Here is a 15,795-nt window from a genome sequence, read left to right on the forward strand (position 1 = left end):
CTATACTTTAAAGATTGGAATTGCTGATACATACCAGACCAAATTAATAAACTCCTTTGATCAGACTCGTGCGATTCCAAATTAGCACTTTTTAACGGTAGGTGTGCCAGTCGCATTCATGTCGGAGGGGTCTGCTGAGTGCTGATTGCAGGGGCAGGATCATTAGGCGGCAGCCATTTAAGCACCCGAAAATCTATATCGAAGGCTTCGGAATACATGCGTCGGTTTTATAGTTGTCAATCACTTTGAGAGCGGACTTTGTGGAGTCTCATGTAGTCTACTTTAAATGTCTTCGTGTGTCCCTGTACGGCAATTGCCGCAACTCACAGTCACCAACCCCCTTACTGAACTGACACCCCTAGACTCAATCAACCCAACGACCTCGGGCTACTCTCGTGTATGTACTGGTACTGTTGTATTCTCATGAGAATACAGCTAACTTCAATTATGGGTATTTGCAGAATAATTTTTTTTTCGGGATTCCGATAATAAAAACAGACGTGAATGAACAGTTGGACACTAAATTGCGCGAAGCGCGAATAAATTTTTTAGGTTGCATTCATGGGCCCCAAAATACTGTTATATTTATTGATTTTAGGAAAACTTTCCAAAAATTTGGGGGGAGCGATCGCCCCTTTCGCCCCTCTCTGGTTACGCCAGTGAATGGACACTGGACAGTGTCCATTGGACACTGGACAGGCTTCAAAGAATTTCGTGTTGAGTTGATACAGCCTAGGGATTTAGTCATTCAAAAAGCAAGTTTTATGTTTTGAATTCCAAGCAACCTTCCGCGGGCCGCATAAAATAGCTTCGCGGGCCGCACTTTGCCCAGGCCTGACCTAGGGTTACCATACGTCCTCTGTTAAGAGGATTTGTCCTCTTTTTGAGATTTTGTATGCTTTTTTTTTTGAGAATTTTGGGTAAATATAAGGCAAAATTCAACTGAGATACATCAAATTTGCACTGAAGTAACGCTCCGGCGGCTATTTAGGGAGCTGGGCCGTAAAGTTGATCTTTTTTTTTTCTAGTCAACCACCTGATGATGTGTAAGAAAAAACTGTATTTTCGGGAGTTGAGCCCGAAAGTTGACCTTTTTTTAGTCAACCAACGGATAACGTGAAAGAAAAACCGGTATTTCGGGATTTGAACGCGAAAGTTGACCTGTTCAAACTTTTCATTCAGTGTACTTGTGCATGCCTCCTCTTTACATCGCCTGGGCCAGGGTGGGTGTCTGATTCCAAAGACTACTTCAAGTCGTCTCGATACCTTCCTATCGTATCATTGTATCGCAATTTTGTGGTGTATTGAACTGATAAAAATTGCTGATAAACCGAACCGAAAGCTCGTTGAAATAAGAATAAGAATGATAGTAACTTTGATTCTGATTGTGAAATAAGATTTTCCGGTTATAAAAATTGAACTACCTGACGTCATCGGTCAACTTTTCAGGCTCCAGACATAAGAGCCAAGAGTAAAGTAAGACAGATGACAGACTGGTACAGTGGTTCTCAACCTTTTTTGTCTTCACGGACCCCCACAAGTTTTAGTTCAAATTTATTTCAGTTATTGTACAAACGTGATCTGTCTTGTGCAAATATCAACTCAAGGCTAGTGATAAACAGCAATAATGTTATACTAGATGTAGAAATAGCGGTTGATTTTTAATATTTCGAAGACTTCTGCAGCTGAATTTTTTCTTTCTTGAAATATGTGATCCTGTCTTGAAAATTGACGCGTTCGATTTGATATGAACGAGGGCCGAAAATCTATTTCCACAAAGGTAGGTGACAGCGAATGTAATATTAACGCCTGACGCTTCCGACGACACCTTTTTCAATGAAGTTTTCTCGTCCAGACTAGTCATTTTTATATAGCAGCTCATCTTCAAGATATTCTGGAATAGTGGTTTTGTACATCACAGGAAAAATGGATTCCGTGATGATGTTTTAATCATTTTTTTTAGACAGACTAGAAACACTATTTTCAGCAAACCTCAACAAAACATGTTTAAACAGCAATATGTTTGTATCTTAGGCTATTGGCAATTTGGCAATTGAAATGAGTTTACCCAGAAGGATTTTTCCATATCGCTATACTGTTGTTGTCCTTATTGAAGCATTAGCGGTTTTGAAGCGAAACTGCTTCGTGATTTCACTAATTTAAAAACGTTACAAATTGGTTATCAGTCAATTTGCAAATTTAATAGTGTCACGGACCCCCTGAAAATGCTTTGCGGACCTCTGGTTGAGAACCACTGGACCAGTGAATTACCCGTATTCACAGTGAATTTCGCACCGTCGTTCGTAGCCGAGGGGCAGGCGAAGTCAGGTCAGGGTTTTACCCAACAGGTACCGGTATGTATAACTATATATAGATGAGATACTAGCGTGTTGCCGACGGAGTATCTCTAGATGGCGAAAGAAGCAAGCGTGCAGATGCAGTGCGGATAGCTAATATTGATATATAATAGGTTTTCCTTGCTGTTGCAAAACGCCCGGCAGAGCAATTCAATATGCAGTTTGAACAATAGCTCAAAATCTGAAATCCTGGTGTGTATTGGTATGAAAAATATCTTGACAGCTGCTAACCTAATTCTGAGACCTGTTTTCGTTTTTTAAATGTCGTATGAGAAAGTTATAATGATGTCGGCATTGTCTACTCACGTGGGTGCTGTTTCATTTCGGGCATTTAGTAACGCCCATGTTCAGTTTTCCTTCAGTTCCCGTTCAGTCCTAGATCTTACCATACAACACTCCGGGATCACAGTCGAACTACCCAAAAATGACAGAAAGCAAGGAGTTCGAAGACTTCGCCAAGGCTGTTGTGAAATCTGAACAATCCGATGACGAATTTCCGTTTCAAAATGATGGAAACTTTTTGCAAAACTACCTTAACTCTCAGAAAAATGAGAAAAAAACATCGGTGGCAAATAGTTGCATCAAGAAGGTCAAGAACGAGGAAATATTACCGATACAAGTAAAGAAACAATTACCGGCATTGAAGAAGTCTCGTTTCACGAGCATGTTGAATCAAATGAAAAGAACGAAATCGTCTGCATCTTCTTCTACCTTAAAAAAATTACAAAGTTCCGACGCAAGCAAGCAGTTAGAATCCCCGTCTACAGCAAACATAAGTAGCTCATCAAATTTTGATGATGCATTCGAGACTGGTCAGCCCGTAGTCAAAGTCAAAGTTGAACCTAAATCCGAGCAGGGAATGCCCCAGTCACGACCGAGGAAAAGGAAGAGTAGATGGGGTGAAAAAGTCGACCCAGCAGAAGTGGCGCCACCTGGAATAGCAAGCGTCGTGAACATGCCAATATCCACACCTATTCTACCAGGCACGCTAGGGGTTTCGAATGCATACCGGCCACCAGGTTTAGTCGGCTGTTCGGAATTATCCAATGATCAGCGTAAACAGCTCGAGGAACAGCGAGAAATGCAAGCCATGTACAACATGATCATGGCTAGCCGCAATGCGCAACAAGCTGTCGCAGAAGCAACTCAGCAAGCGAGTCAAAAAAGAAATAAACATGCATACGACAGCGACGAGGAGATCGATGATGACTTGGGTACGTGGGAACATCAAAAACGTCGGAATGAAATGGAAAAAACAAAACAATTAGCGGAAAAATTAACGAACGAATCGGAAGGGAAGCACTTTATAGGAGATTTCCTACCCCCTGATCAGTTGGAACGCTTTATGGAAACTTTCAAAGCGTTGAAGGAGGGTAGAACCCCAGACTTCTCCGATTACAAAGACTTCAAACTGAAATGTGACAATATCGGCTTCAAAATGCTTGAGAAAATGGGCTGGAGCGAAGGAGAAGGACTCGGCAGCGGGAAGCAGGGGATAACGGCCCCGATTAATCAAGGGAAGAAATCTATCGATGGACGAGGAGTAGGTGTAAGTAACCCTGATGCATTGCAACGGAATGACGATGAGTTTTCCGCTTATAGAAAAAGAATGATGTTGGCCTATCGTTTTAGACCGAATCCACTTAATAATCCACGTAGACCATACTATTAGACGAGTCAACTTGTGCACTATAGGCTATTGTGCACTATCTTGTGATAGCAATTCTAACATAAGTGTCTTTCAATTCAATTTCAAGCAATATTCAATGAATTAAGTACCTAGCAAAAGATCGATTGTTTCCGAAATTAGAATTTATATTTTTGAATATACAACTCGCATATTCAAGTCAACATAATTCGTGCTCACCTCGGAATCAAAATGTTATGTGATTTTAGTCCTATTGATCAGCTACATACTAGAAAACACAAGTGAAGCCTATGAGAATGTGGGGGGCCCACCAGGATATTTCCAGACCCCAGTCCTCGATAAGTTACACACACCTTACCCTGAAACTTACCAAGCAGGTAGCCAGGTATAATGTGGGTTGGACAAATGGGCTGACACAAATTCACTCCAGTATAGACAAATGACACAATGGCAAGGTAAGGAATTTTTGGGGCACGGAACCCAATCTGTGACCTGAGCTGTGGGATTATGTCGAAAATGTGTTGCGTACGGTTGCACAAGTTGTGTTCTGCTATATATTGCCATAGTATAATGTGATTATAAAATGTTATGGTTATGTGACCCTTTGTCTGTCTATGTCTATGCTGTAGAATCACAATGTCAATTTGAATTGATATGAGCATTGCGTAAGTATTGAGCAAGTATCATTAAAGGGTGGTACGTGTGCTAAATTTTGGATAATACTCCGCATGGCATAGTCATTGGAAATCGTCCTATGTGAATGAAGTGGGCATCTTGAAAGGAATTTCAGTGTTTTTTATTAGTATTTTTACCATCTCTGACTTTGTCGGGATCTAATCTGATCCTGCAACTGCATGGATTTTTCCAAATCTGATGACATACTTCATCATGCATGCAGTAGCATTGAGTTCTGTGGCTGGTGGATTAACCACGCTGGGCAATAGAGTGCTCACATTCCAATACAAATCCCACCATACTTATACAGGCATGTTTTAATGCTTGCTTCAGAGGTCCCAACGTGACTGCAAAATATGTTCATTGGCAACACATTCTGATTCTTGAATATGTGACTGGCGATTCTGCTGTAATGAATGATGCCGATTCTGATGATTTCCAAGACATGGTTTTCAATATCGCAGTGTTCAAATAAAATATTGGTTCATTTGATGAATGACGAATGCTCGCATTTTTTGTAAGCACTTCTGGCTTTGTGATGCATGTGTTCCATTTGAATGGCAACTGCAGTTAGCGAACACGAACAGCATGTATCCATCAGAGACGGGCGGTTTCAGTACGGTTTCCAACTCAAAATATTTAATGATATATAATGATGTACACAAAGAACTTGCTTTGTAGACTAAGCTATCCACATCAGAAACGATATACAGGAATATTTTTTGAAAGATTATACCTGTATGCAATGCATGTAAATGAAATTGATTTGAAAGGATCGAATAGCTTACACTGTTCTGTTACAGTTTTCTATTCAATATGTTATAGCAAGCTGCTTTTGGACGTTACGGAATACAGCAATCTTCTAATTGAAACGATGGCAATTTTATGGCTATAAACAAAACAAAAAAAGGAGTACTGACGATCATACATGTTTGGGTTGGTCGAAAATAGGTGCACCTCAATTTGAGGTGTTTGTGGATGTTTCCCGAGTGGAAGTTTCAGTCATGCAAGCCAATACTTTTGATATTATAAGATATACAAGCTCAACTTTCGCATTAATTGTAATTTGCCCGTGCAATGCGTGCAAAACTGTGCAATCTGTGCATACATTGTTTCTTTTCGTATTAATATGAATTCCTTCGTTAGGTGATATCCGGGCATGTTGTATATTTTAGGCTTTTATTTTCGACGATTTTGGCATCGCCATGAATTCCAATTTTCAGGTTCCAATTAACCACGTAAAACGCTTTAGTTCGATCTTTCTTATCAAAAGGAAGTTACAAAACGTGCAGTATGCCCTATGTGTCTCCAAGCAGACGATTAAAAACCTAATTGACAACGATATTGGAGAGCGTAATTCACCCGTAACAAAACCGACTGCTTCTGAAATATCTAATCTCAATAGTCGATTCGCTATACGTGCATAATTGCAGGCATTCACACGATCACAAATCCACTTACGATAACATTACAAAAGGGTTGCTGACTTGAGAATTTTGCTTTACACGTTTGTTTTGTTGCTTTCTTGCAACTTTTCAAATACAAACATAAGTGCTATATGTTTCAAAAGCCTTATTTTTGACCTATTCAAAATTATATATTTGACAGTCTTGGTACCTGGATCCCGAAATGTCAAAAATAAACATGTCTGGTCAGTGGTCATATCTCATTGTTGGTCGCACACTAAAACTTGCACTAAAATTGGACCGCGAGCTTAACAAGGTTGGGAAGCACTGTTATATTATAGTTATATATTATCTACTACAGTCTCTATAGTTATATATTATCCGACTCCAAACACGACGTGGTAATGACGATTGACGAATACTGCTAGATGTATGGCTTGTTCTGTAACCGATCTGCTAGCTGTTTTCGATCATACCTCCCTATCCATCATATTCTGAAGACTCGTTTCATCCGTTGTTTACTCGATGAGCTCCTCTCGCAGGGCCGTAACAGCACTACGGCAGCCCCCCCGAAAAACGGTGTTCTTGTCACCCCCATAGGATGATAAACCGAACTAATGGTGCTGTAGGCTGTTCACCGCTACTTGTCATCTGCATTCAGTGAGTCAGCTTTCTCGCCTATACGCGAGAAGCGCGAAAAAATTGTGTAATTCATGATTGAATCGCTCAATATCATCGGGAATTGCATATATATTGCTATCAATTTTTATCCTCTCTCTGGCCACGTAATCAGATTAACCGGTAGAGCTGAATGAGGTGTGTTTGAAAAGGTAAAACCCCTCAATGATATAATTAAACATCTTCTGGCGTATACCCGTTGGCAGGAACGAAAAAGCACTTCATTAGCCCCCCCCCCCAATAAACAAAATTGGGTCTTTGGCTTCCATAGGGTGATAAACCTACCCTCATCACATCGCTCGCCTTTGCCACGAAAAGAGTTGTACAGTGTTTAGTGAGCCATCGAGAAGCGCGAAAATTTTGGATAATTCATGATAAAATCGGTCAATAAGATCGGGAATTGCATAAATATTGCTATCAATTTCGTGTTCTCTCTGCTCACGTAATCAGATTTACCGCTAGAGCTGCGTGATTTGTCTTGGATACTGTGAGGCCCGTCAATAATAATTAAACATCTTCGGGTGGGCGGATCCGTTGGTATGACTCGGTACATGATATTATTTCGTGGCCTCCAGTCTGCAATATCAAAAAATATAGAATCGCATAAACGTAGGCTACCAAACTAAAAGACGCACAAGATTTCAAATTAAATTGGTATTTCTTAACTGGCATATAATTTTTCCCTGCGAAATGGTATATGTCTTGTGAGGTTCAGATTGCCAAGACAGGAACATTCGGCGCCAGTCATTTAGGCGCCTATGCACAATTTAACCTATATGTATTTTGTATATATTACGAGGTTTTCGGTCAGCATCGGGGCAGTCTTTTTCGGCCAAGGTTTTCTCGCTGACGATCGTTCTGGCAAACTTCTCGGAGTCGCATGTTACATGGCCTAAAACTCTATATGTCGTGGTCCGTCGCGGCGCGGTAATGGCCAACGCCGATATGCCCATTTCAATAACTTTTGCGTATTTTTTCTTGGAGGAAGAGGAAGAGTACCCAAAAATTAGGATAAAAAAAAACAATTTGAAATCGCGCCTGGCGCGAAAAAAAATTAGAAAAAGTTGCCTAAATTTTCAAAAAATACTCTATAATTTATGTTAATTCACGAAAAAATTTAAATCCCCCTTCGACCTCGCCCACCCCAATTGGGGGTTTGGGGTGCGGCAGTTACGGTCCTGCCCCTCCGATATTCGTTGCGGATACTTGGCGGATTATACAAGCCCCAACTATTGAGCTGGTGACAGATGGGTATTCAGTTCAACCTCGGGTGCCACTCGATTTCTTATCCTGCTGCACATTCGATTGGTGCCGACTCTTTCCGTTTTGCCAGAGGTAGTACATGAGAGTCTGCGGACCGAAATGCTGAGCTCTAGACGTCTGACAAGATTTCCGTTGTCCGGGAGCTAAATCTTGCGGGCAGTCTTTATCGTGGTATATATGCACCATGGCCGGTTCGTTCGCTTTGAATATTCGTAGCTTGGCTTTACGCAGGATGGCGTCACACTGAAAAGATTGCGAATGTCGTTGCTAGCTTTTTTTCGTGAGATTTTGTTTGCGCGATCAATTTGATTCCAGGAGGATGAAAAGCCACCTATGGACATTATGGCGTTTCATAACGTCGCCATGAATTCGAGTGACGGCGAATAGGAGTAAACCTCGCCCCCCCCCCTACATTTGGGGCATGGAACGAAATAACGGGACAAGTAGGCTATGGGTGATGTGATGTGTGCCTCTGTGATCAATTATAAACTTCGAATGCGTTCTTTCGCCTGATTCAGTGGTTCTCAACCTAATATACGGCGACCCAAATCTGAGTTGCGTTAGCGTTACACGTGGAAGTAAAGATTTAACGTAGGTTTACCACTACCATATGTCCTCCATTTTCATGAAATCGAAAATGTCCCCCAAAGACGCCTAAGTGTCTTGCTTTTTGGAAATCCCTACTCCTTTATAGCCTTGACAGCTAGATTAATGGACAGGCTCAACTGAACGCCATGAATAACGTGAAATATGTAATCTTCGAGCGGGCCATTCGGGAGTAGTAGGGCCTACTAGAAAAATGACCCTCATTTTAGTCAACACAAGATTCCCAGTTTACGGGCATGTATCAAATAGAGAACGTTCAGTCTATAGCAGTGGTTCTCAACCTTTTTTTCTTCGCGGACCGCTTTTGTATCGTGACGGACCACGCGGATCCCCCTCAAACTTAGCTCAATTATCGTGCAACCGTCATCTGTCTTGCACAAATATCAACTCTAAGCTATAGTGATAAACAGTAACAAAATGACCGTTCTTGAAAACAATATCATACTATATGTAGAAATATGGATAGACTTTTCTTATTTTGAGAGGACTTCTGGAGCTGTATTTCTTATTTTTTGAAATATGTGGTCGTATCTTTTCACGCCTTGGATTTGATATGAACGAGTGCCGAAAATCCATGTCCATACAAAGGTAGCTGGTGGCGAATGTAATATTAACGACTGACGCTTCCAACGACACCTTTGAGCAAGATCGCGACATATATAGCACCAAAATTGACAAACAGATTTTTCAATGAAGTTATCACTTCCACACTAGTCATTTGTATATGGTTCTATACCAATACCGAGAAAACGATTACCGAGAATGGACATTACCGAGAATGGAAACCATCGAGAATGGGCATTACCGAGAATGGTCAATGTCAATAATATAGCATACTCACAGCCGTAACAGCACTTCGTCAGCCCCCCCCCCAAACTTTGGTCTTGGGCCCCCCATAGGGTTATAGACCTAACTTCTGGGGGCGAAGCCTCCGGCGATACACTGTTTACCGCTATTTATCATATTCATTGGGAGTTTATTTAGTGAATCAAAATTATGTCACCTAAGCGCGCGAAGCGCGGGAAAATTTCTAGAATTCATGATTGAATTGGTCGATATGATCGGGAATTGCCTATATTGTTATCAATTTTTATCTTCTCTCTGCTCACGTAATCAGATTTGCCGGTAGAGCTGAGTGAGGCGTGTTTGAAAAGGTAGGACCACTCCATCAATAATTAAACATCTTCAGGCGTATACCCGTTGGCAGGAACGAAACAGCACCTCGTCAGGCCCCCAAAACGTGGGTCTTGGGCTCCCATAGGGTGATAAAACGACCCCCCCCCCCCATCACGTTGTTCGCGTTTGTCACGAAATCATCTGTACTGTAAGTGAGCCAGCGCGAAGCGCGAAAATTTTCGATAATTTATGATAAAATCGGTCAATCAGATCGGCGATTGCATATATATTATGCCATCAATTTATTGTCCTCTCTACTCACGCAATTAGATTCACCGGTAGAGCCGAGTGAAGTGTCTTGAAAACGGAAGCGCCCGTAAATAATAATTAAACATATTTGGCGGGCGGACCCGTTGATATGACTTCGTTACATGATGTTATTTCGTGACTTCCAGTCTGCTATATCAAAACATATAGAATCGCCCAAACGTAGGCTTCTAAACTAAGAGACGCACACGATTTCAAATTGGTATTTCTTCACTGGCATAAATTTTTTTCCCAACGGGATGGTATTTGTCTTGTGAGGTTCAGATTGCAAAGAAAGGAACATTCGGCGTCAGTCATTTAGGCGCCTATGTACAATTAAACCTATGTGTATTTTATATATAGAACGCAGTCTTCGGTCAGCATAAGGGAATAGACCAGGGGTCACCAACACGCGGCCCGCCAAGTCTTATTCTGCGGCCCGCGACCTGATTTGAGATTTCGGAGGATAGCTAAGAAATCCAATTTGAAATGCTGAAATTGACTACAGTTTCAACATGTCGTTGTTGTTGTTTCAAAATAAGCTATTCTTATGTGCCCAATATCACTATTCGTCACCAGCTAAAACGGCTGTGGTGATGGCAACAACATATTCCATCGAGGGAGAATCTGCTGATATGAATGGGCGTATTGTCTTGACTTGCAATGGCCCAAACCCTGTCAAGACCGAGATGCTTAGAAAACGGCATAGGGCAGTGGTTCCCGAACTGTGGAGAGCGCGCACCTTGTGGGGCCGCGAAAGCATCTGATGGGGAGGCGGGGATGCGCTCAACTGAAAAATGTTCCGCGCGATTTACCTTTACTTCATAGTTATTGCTCTGTGTATAGTGCGGAATTCATCTTATAGGATTCTCTTATCAACAGTCATAACCTTCCATGCCATCAAACCAGCCGTTTGGGTTGCTAGCATTCTGGTTGCATTTCGTGATATGACGATTTTTCAGTATCATAAAGGGGGCCGTGTCTGAAAAAGTTTGAGAGCCACTGGCTTAGGTCTTCCCCACAAGATCAAGCTTTACGTGGAGATTGCCTTTCAGCTAGTCACGTATCTCGCTAGTTCCAACACTGATTCCTTAGTCGCTGAAAATCGTTTCCAGGAATCGTGCACAGCTCACAGTTCAAAATGAAATAATGTTGATGATAATGATTTTTTGTTGTATTTGTATTCCTTTAATAAAATATTATTTCTTTTGTGGTCAATATGCCCATCGCCTATGTTAGGTAGCTCACCGTTGTACTGACGTTAAGTTTTAGAACGTTGTTGCCTATTTTTCATCGATATCGAATTCATGCGGCCCGCGGCCTTTACGAAATTTGAAAAGTGGCCCGCGACCCGTTTTGAGTTGGCGACCCCTGGCATAGACCTTTTCGGCCAAGGTTTTCTCGCTGCCGATCGTTCTGGCACACTTCTTGGAGTCGCATGTTATATGTCATTAAACTTGATTGTAGGTCTTGGTGGGTCGTAGCGCGGTAATGGCCTAATACTCAATAATAAAGGTAAACGGCTTCTTGAATTGAAAATTTTGAAAAATTGGCATAAATTTTCAAAAAATACTTTATGATTTATGCTAATTCACGAAATAATTTTGGGCCCCCTTTGAACTCGGGCCCCACTCAATTGGGGGGTTTGGGGTGCGGCAGTGACGGTGCTGAGCTTACTGGAACTGAGGTTGTCGAGAAATTTATACCTGAGCATCGATACCTAATGTGGCAACGCCTTGATGCACACACACGACCTGTTCATATGCATAACATGCCTGCATTGCATATATTGCATTCTCGGTAATGTCCATTCTCTGTGGTGTCCATTCTCGGTAATGTCCATTCTCGGTTGTGTCCATTCTCGGTAATGGCATTCTGGGTAATGGTTTTCTCGGTATTGACCGAACACCTTTGTATACAGCAGCTAATGTTCAAGATAATCTTGAATTGTGGTTATGAATATCACAGTAGAAAATGGATTCCGTCATGAGGTTTTAATCCCTTTTTTTGAGACAGACTAGAAAAAAACTATTTTTAACCAACCTATGCAAAACATCTTTAAACAGCGCTATGTTTGTATCAGTAGGCTATTGGCAACTTGGAAATTAAAATGAGTTTACACCAGGGGTGTCAAACATAGCCTACGGCCCACCAGACGATTTTATCCGGCCCGCGAAGCCATTCCGAGTAGATTGAAAAAAGCTTGCATTACCCAGCATATTTATCACAAATTTTGATTTGTTTGAAGGAAAATACGTCCGTTAAATATTCCCCCAAGGTAGCAAATAGGGATGGTGTGAACGTGAGGCTCACGTTCGCGTTCTGTGTGTGGACCTCGGAAATTTGAAGGTTCACGTTCACAAACGAACCTTGGCAGATTCTACACCGTGAACCTTTTTCATATATTTCAATTTTCACTTCATTATAACATCTTTGATTGAAATTTATTGCATTTCAACTGCGAACCACACAAATCATGGCGCTGGCTGCATAACAGAAACAGCACTAAACGCGCATGCACCTTGACAATCTCAAAATTTTTACCTGCTTTGTTACAGAAGTTTGCTCGAAATATACAGCTTTCCGTTAGTGAATATTAAGTGACTCTCTGCCGTGAGGTTGACCCGCGTCCCGCAATCTCAAAACATCAATAGCGAAATACACTACATGTAGGTAGTCAGCGAATGGTGCTTATTCAACCAATCAATGAAATTGATATCATTGTCTGACGTAAGAAATAAGAAGGCGTACGGGGTCAATCTTGATTTCCTATGCTTATTGTATCATAAAAACCAAATCCGTGCGATTGGGTGTTGGCTACAGATGGATAACTTGTTAAAATAATATCGGTAGCAAGTACAGTCTGCTCAATATCAACGTAGCAATACACACACGCCGAATACATTGTCACGTCTGGTATGACAGTTAAGGCGTAAGCTTATATTCCCTTGCAAGCCCTTGACGAAATTGTCGTCAAAGCGACGAAATACATTGATTTTATGGGATTATTATATCATTTGATTGCCCTAGTTGATACATTTAGCGATGTTTAAAACGTCAACATGTACTTCAGCATTGTGACATTATGTGGCCCGAGTCGTCGCTAGATATCGTGTACATTGTACAACTGTACATTAAAATAGGCTATAACTTCTCTGAAATGTAGGGTTGAAATTAGCAATGTAACGCCAAGTGACGTCACGAGGTTAACATTCGCGTTCACACAGAACCTTTGAAAAAGATGCGCGTTAACAACACGAACCTGAACCTTTCACAGGTTCACACCATCCCTAGTAGCAAATGTCGAGTATGTTCGTAGGCCACATTATAATCACCAGACTACGGTGTTTTGGTTTCACACTTTGTTAACACTATAGGAACAAATCAGTAACATTGTCACCCTATTTCGAAAAGGTAAAAAAGTGCACACTGATTCTAGTTTTATGGAATAATGTGCCAAAAAGTAGTTATTCACGAAAACGAAAATGCGGACCGTTATATGAAGTTTACATGGATAATATATTATTTACACAAAAAATATAATTCAAATATCAGTGAATGGTCGCGCTGCTGTATCTTTTCTGACTCAAAATGTCCCCGTAATCTGGAGAAATCTGAATCGTGATTTAACAATACAACAAATCCGGAAGTCCGTGTTTACAGTTTAATCTCTTTTATTCCGCACAACGCATACACACGGCTGACGCCAGATTACGACTTAAGCGAAGGGAGCATAGAAATAAGTGAACTTGTATCGTCGTTACCGCCACTATTTTAGCAGCGGTTCATAGTGTATTCAGCCAGCCAATCATCATCGGCAATTCCATTGCTCGCGAATAAAAGTGTTCCTACTTGCTAGAATAAAGCCCCTATGATCCGTGATACAATTGTAATATACTATTATCTATATATGCTTGGTAATAAGGTGATCAAGGGAAAAGCAAAGAGTGCGGCTTGCGAGCTCTTGGAAGGTTTGAATCCGGCCCGCTACGTAGTTTGAGTTTGACACCCCTGTTTTACACAGTAGCATATTTATTGTCATACGGTAATTCTGGTGATGTGCTTACTGAAGCATTAGCAGTTTAGAGCGAACTGATTCGTGATTTACCTAATTTAAAAAAGTTACAAATTCGTTTCCAATCATTTTGCAGATTTTGAGGTCTCGCGGACACCCGGTTGAGAACCACTGGTCTATAGTATGCAGCTGCATATACGCAAGGAAGTTCTATGAAACATGTATGACTCGCATGATTTCTAATTAGGGTGCACCATTTTCCTCTGCGGGGCCCGATTGCAAGGACGGGACTATTCTTATTCAGTGCCGACCATTTCGACGAACGGACACATCAAAATCGAAGGTGCGGGCCAACCAGCAGCGATGGTCTTTTGTGCCAAGGTTTTATCGCCATCGATCTTTCACTGCACTCACCACGGGACATTTTGCGAACATCTTTTCGCTAGGAATTCAACAAATATTACATATACATAGCCCTACTAAATATCGCGTTGTTGCGGTCGTTCCAAATTTATACCCTTTGCGACCCATACTTTAAGGATGGGATCCCAGACCTTATTCGTGTTTCATGCAGAGGTGGTCAGTAACGAAGTACTTGTACTTTTTGGAAGTACTCAAGTAGTTTTCCTCTACTTGTGGTACTTACTCAAGTAGATCTGATTTTCTCTACTTCTACTTCGTAATATTTTGTGATCTACTTACTTACTTTTCGCTATTTTCAGTTTGTCAAGTAGAAGTAGTCTAATCCCCAACTACGAAAGATAGCCTGAGGAATTTCGGGGCTGTTTTCACGGAGTACCAACATTTAATATTCATAAAAGTCAAGTAAAGCCCAGAAATTTTGTTGCGCTTCGTGCACATTAGTTATGGAGTGGCGAATATGTTTTCACGAAAGTATCAGTGAATATAATTTAGGTACCGGATTGCTTGGTTCCGCTCACACCGCATGGTCGTCCATATCAAATATTTCATCACAGTAAATATGGCCCACCATAACGTTTGAAACTACCATTTCGTAATCTAGCAATCACCTATCATATCGTAATCTAGCAGCTCATTACGTGTCTCGCTAATCTGGAAAATACAGCTTTTTTGAACATCACACCTGTTTTAGCAGATCACCTTTGCAGCTTTATGGACAAAAGATATGAAATATTTTTAGGCTATTTCCTTTTCAATTGCGATGCGAGTATCATACTTTGAGTTCTAATTACTTTCAGCTCTTTTGTCTGCAGAACATACATGTTGAAGCATAAAAGCAAGTGTAGTAATGCCTCTATTTTCCGAAAATAAAGCTACACTAAATATAACTTTTACGATCCACAATATTTGTTATTAACGTATACTAATCGCGCAAAGTGATGAAACCGTATCTTATACAACTTCGACGTATTGCTCTACGCCTAAACATGGGGCCTTGTGATATGGGGTAGGGTGCCATGCCATGATATTCTCTAAAACAGGGCCTTCTAGTGAACAAAGTGTTAGTATCGCATTTTCATATCAATACTACAATTTGCATCCCATGATGCGAAAGAAAGCTTATTCTATCGAAAATTGGTACCTCCTGAGATGCATCAATACGAATTAAGCTCTCTGCACCTTCCGCATAGCTCAATTCGCAGCTTTTGACAGTCCATGCGAACGAATCAAGACTGTTTTCAAAACTGCTTACTTACTTGAGTAGATTTAAAGTCGGTCAAATCTACTTCTACTTCAGATAGG

General features: G+C 41.1%; 2 protein-coding genes across 4 annotated transcripts in view; one reads left to right on the top strand and one right to left on the bottom strand.

Annotated features, from left to right (window-relative positions):
* Positions 1–2,361: 2,361 nt before the first annotated feature.
* LOC145443585 (SURP and G-patch domain-containing protein 1-like) lies at positions 2,362–5,183 on the top strand. Its single transcript, XM_080321533.1, has one exon. The coding sequence runs from the start codon at positions 2,782–2,784 to the stop codon at positions 4,027–4,029; it is 1,248 nt and encodes a 415-aa protein (XP_080177659.1). The 5' UTR covers positions 2,362–2,781; the 3' UTR covers positions 4,030–5,183.
* A 2,238-nt stretch (positions 5,184–7,421) lies between these two features.
* LOC145443584 (chondroitin sulfate synthase 3-like) overlaps positions 7,422–15,795 on the bottom strand; it is a 29,086-nt gene continuing 20,712 nt past the window's right edge. For 2 of the 3 annotated variants that reach the window (XM_080321531.1, XM_080321530.1), the window contains one exon: positions 7,422–8,270. In XM_080321531.1, coding sequence (XP_080177657.1) covers positions 8,025–8,270 — 246 coding nt within the window. In that variant the 3' untranslated portion in view covers positions 7,422–8,024. The other variant, XM_080321532.1, reaches the window with a different exon arrangement.

The sequence above is a fragment of the Botryllus schlosseri genome, chromosome 7 (genome assembly GCF_051294905.1).
Source record: "Botryllus schlosseri isolate E-star chromosome 7, Bs_hap1, whole genome shotgun sequence".
In the NCBI taxonomy this organism is placed as follows: Eukaryota; Metazoa; Chordata; class Ascidiacea; order Stolidobranchia; family Styelidae; genus Botryllus; species Botryllus schlosseri.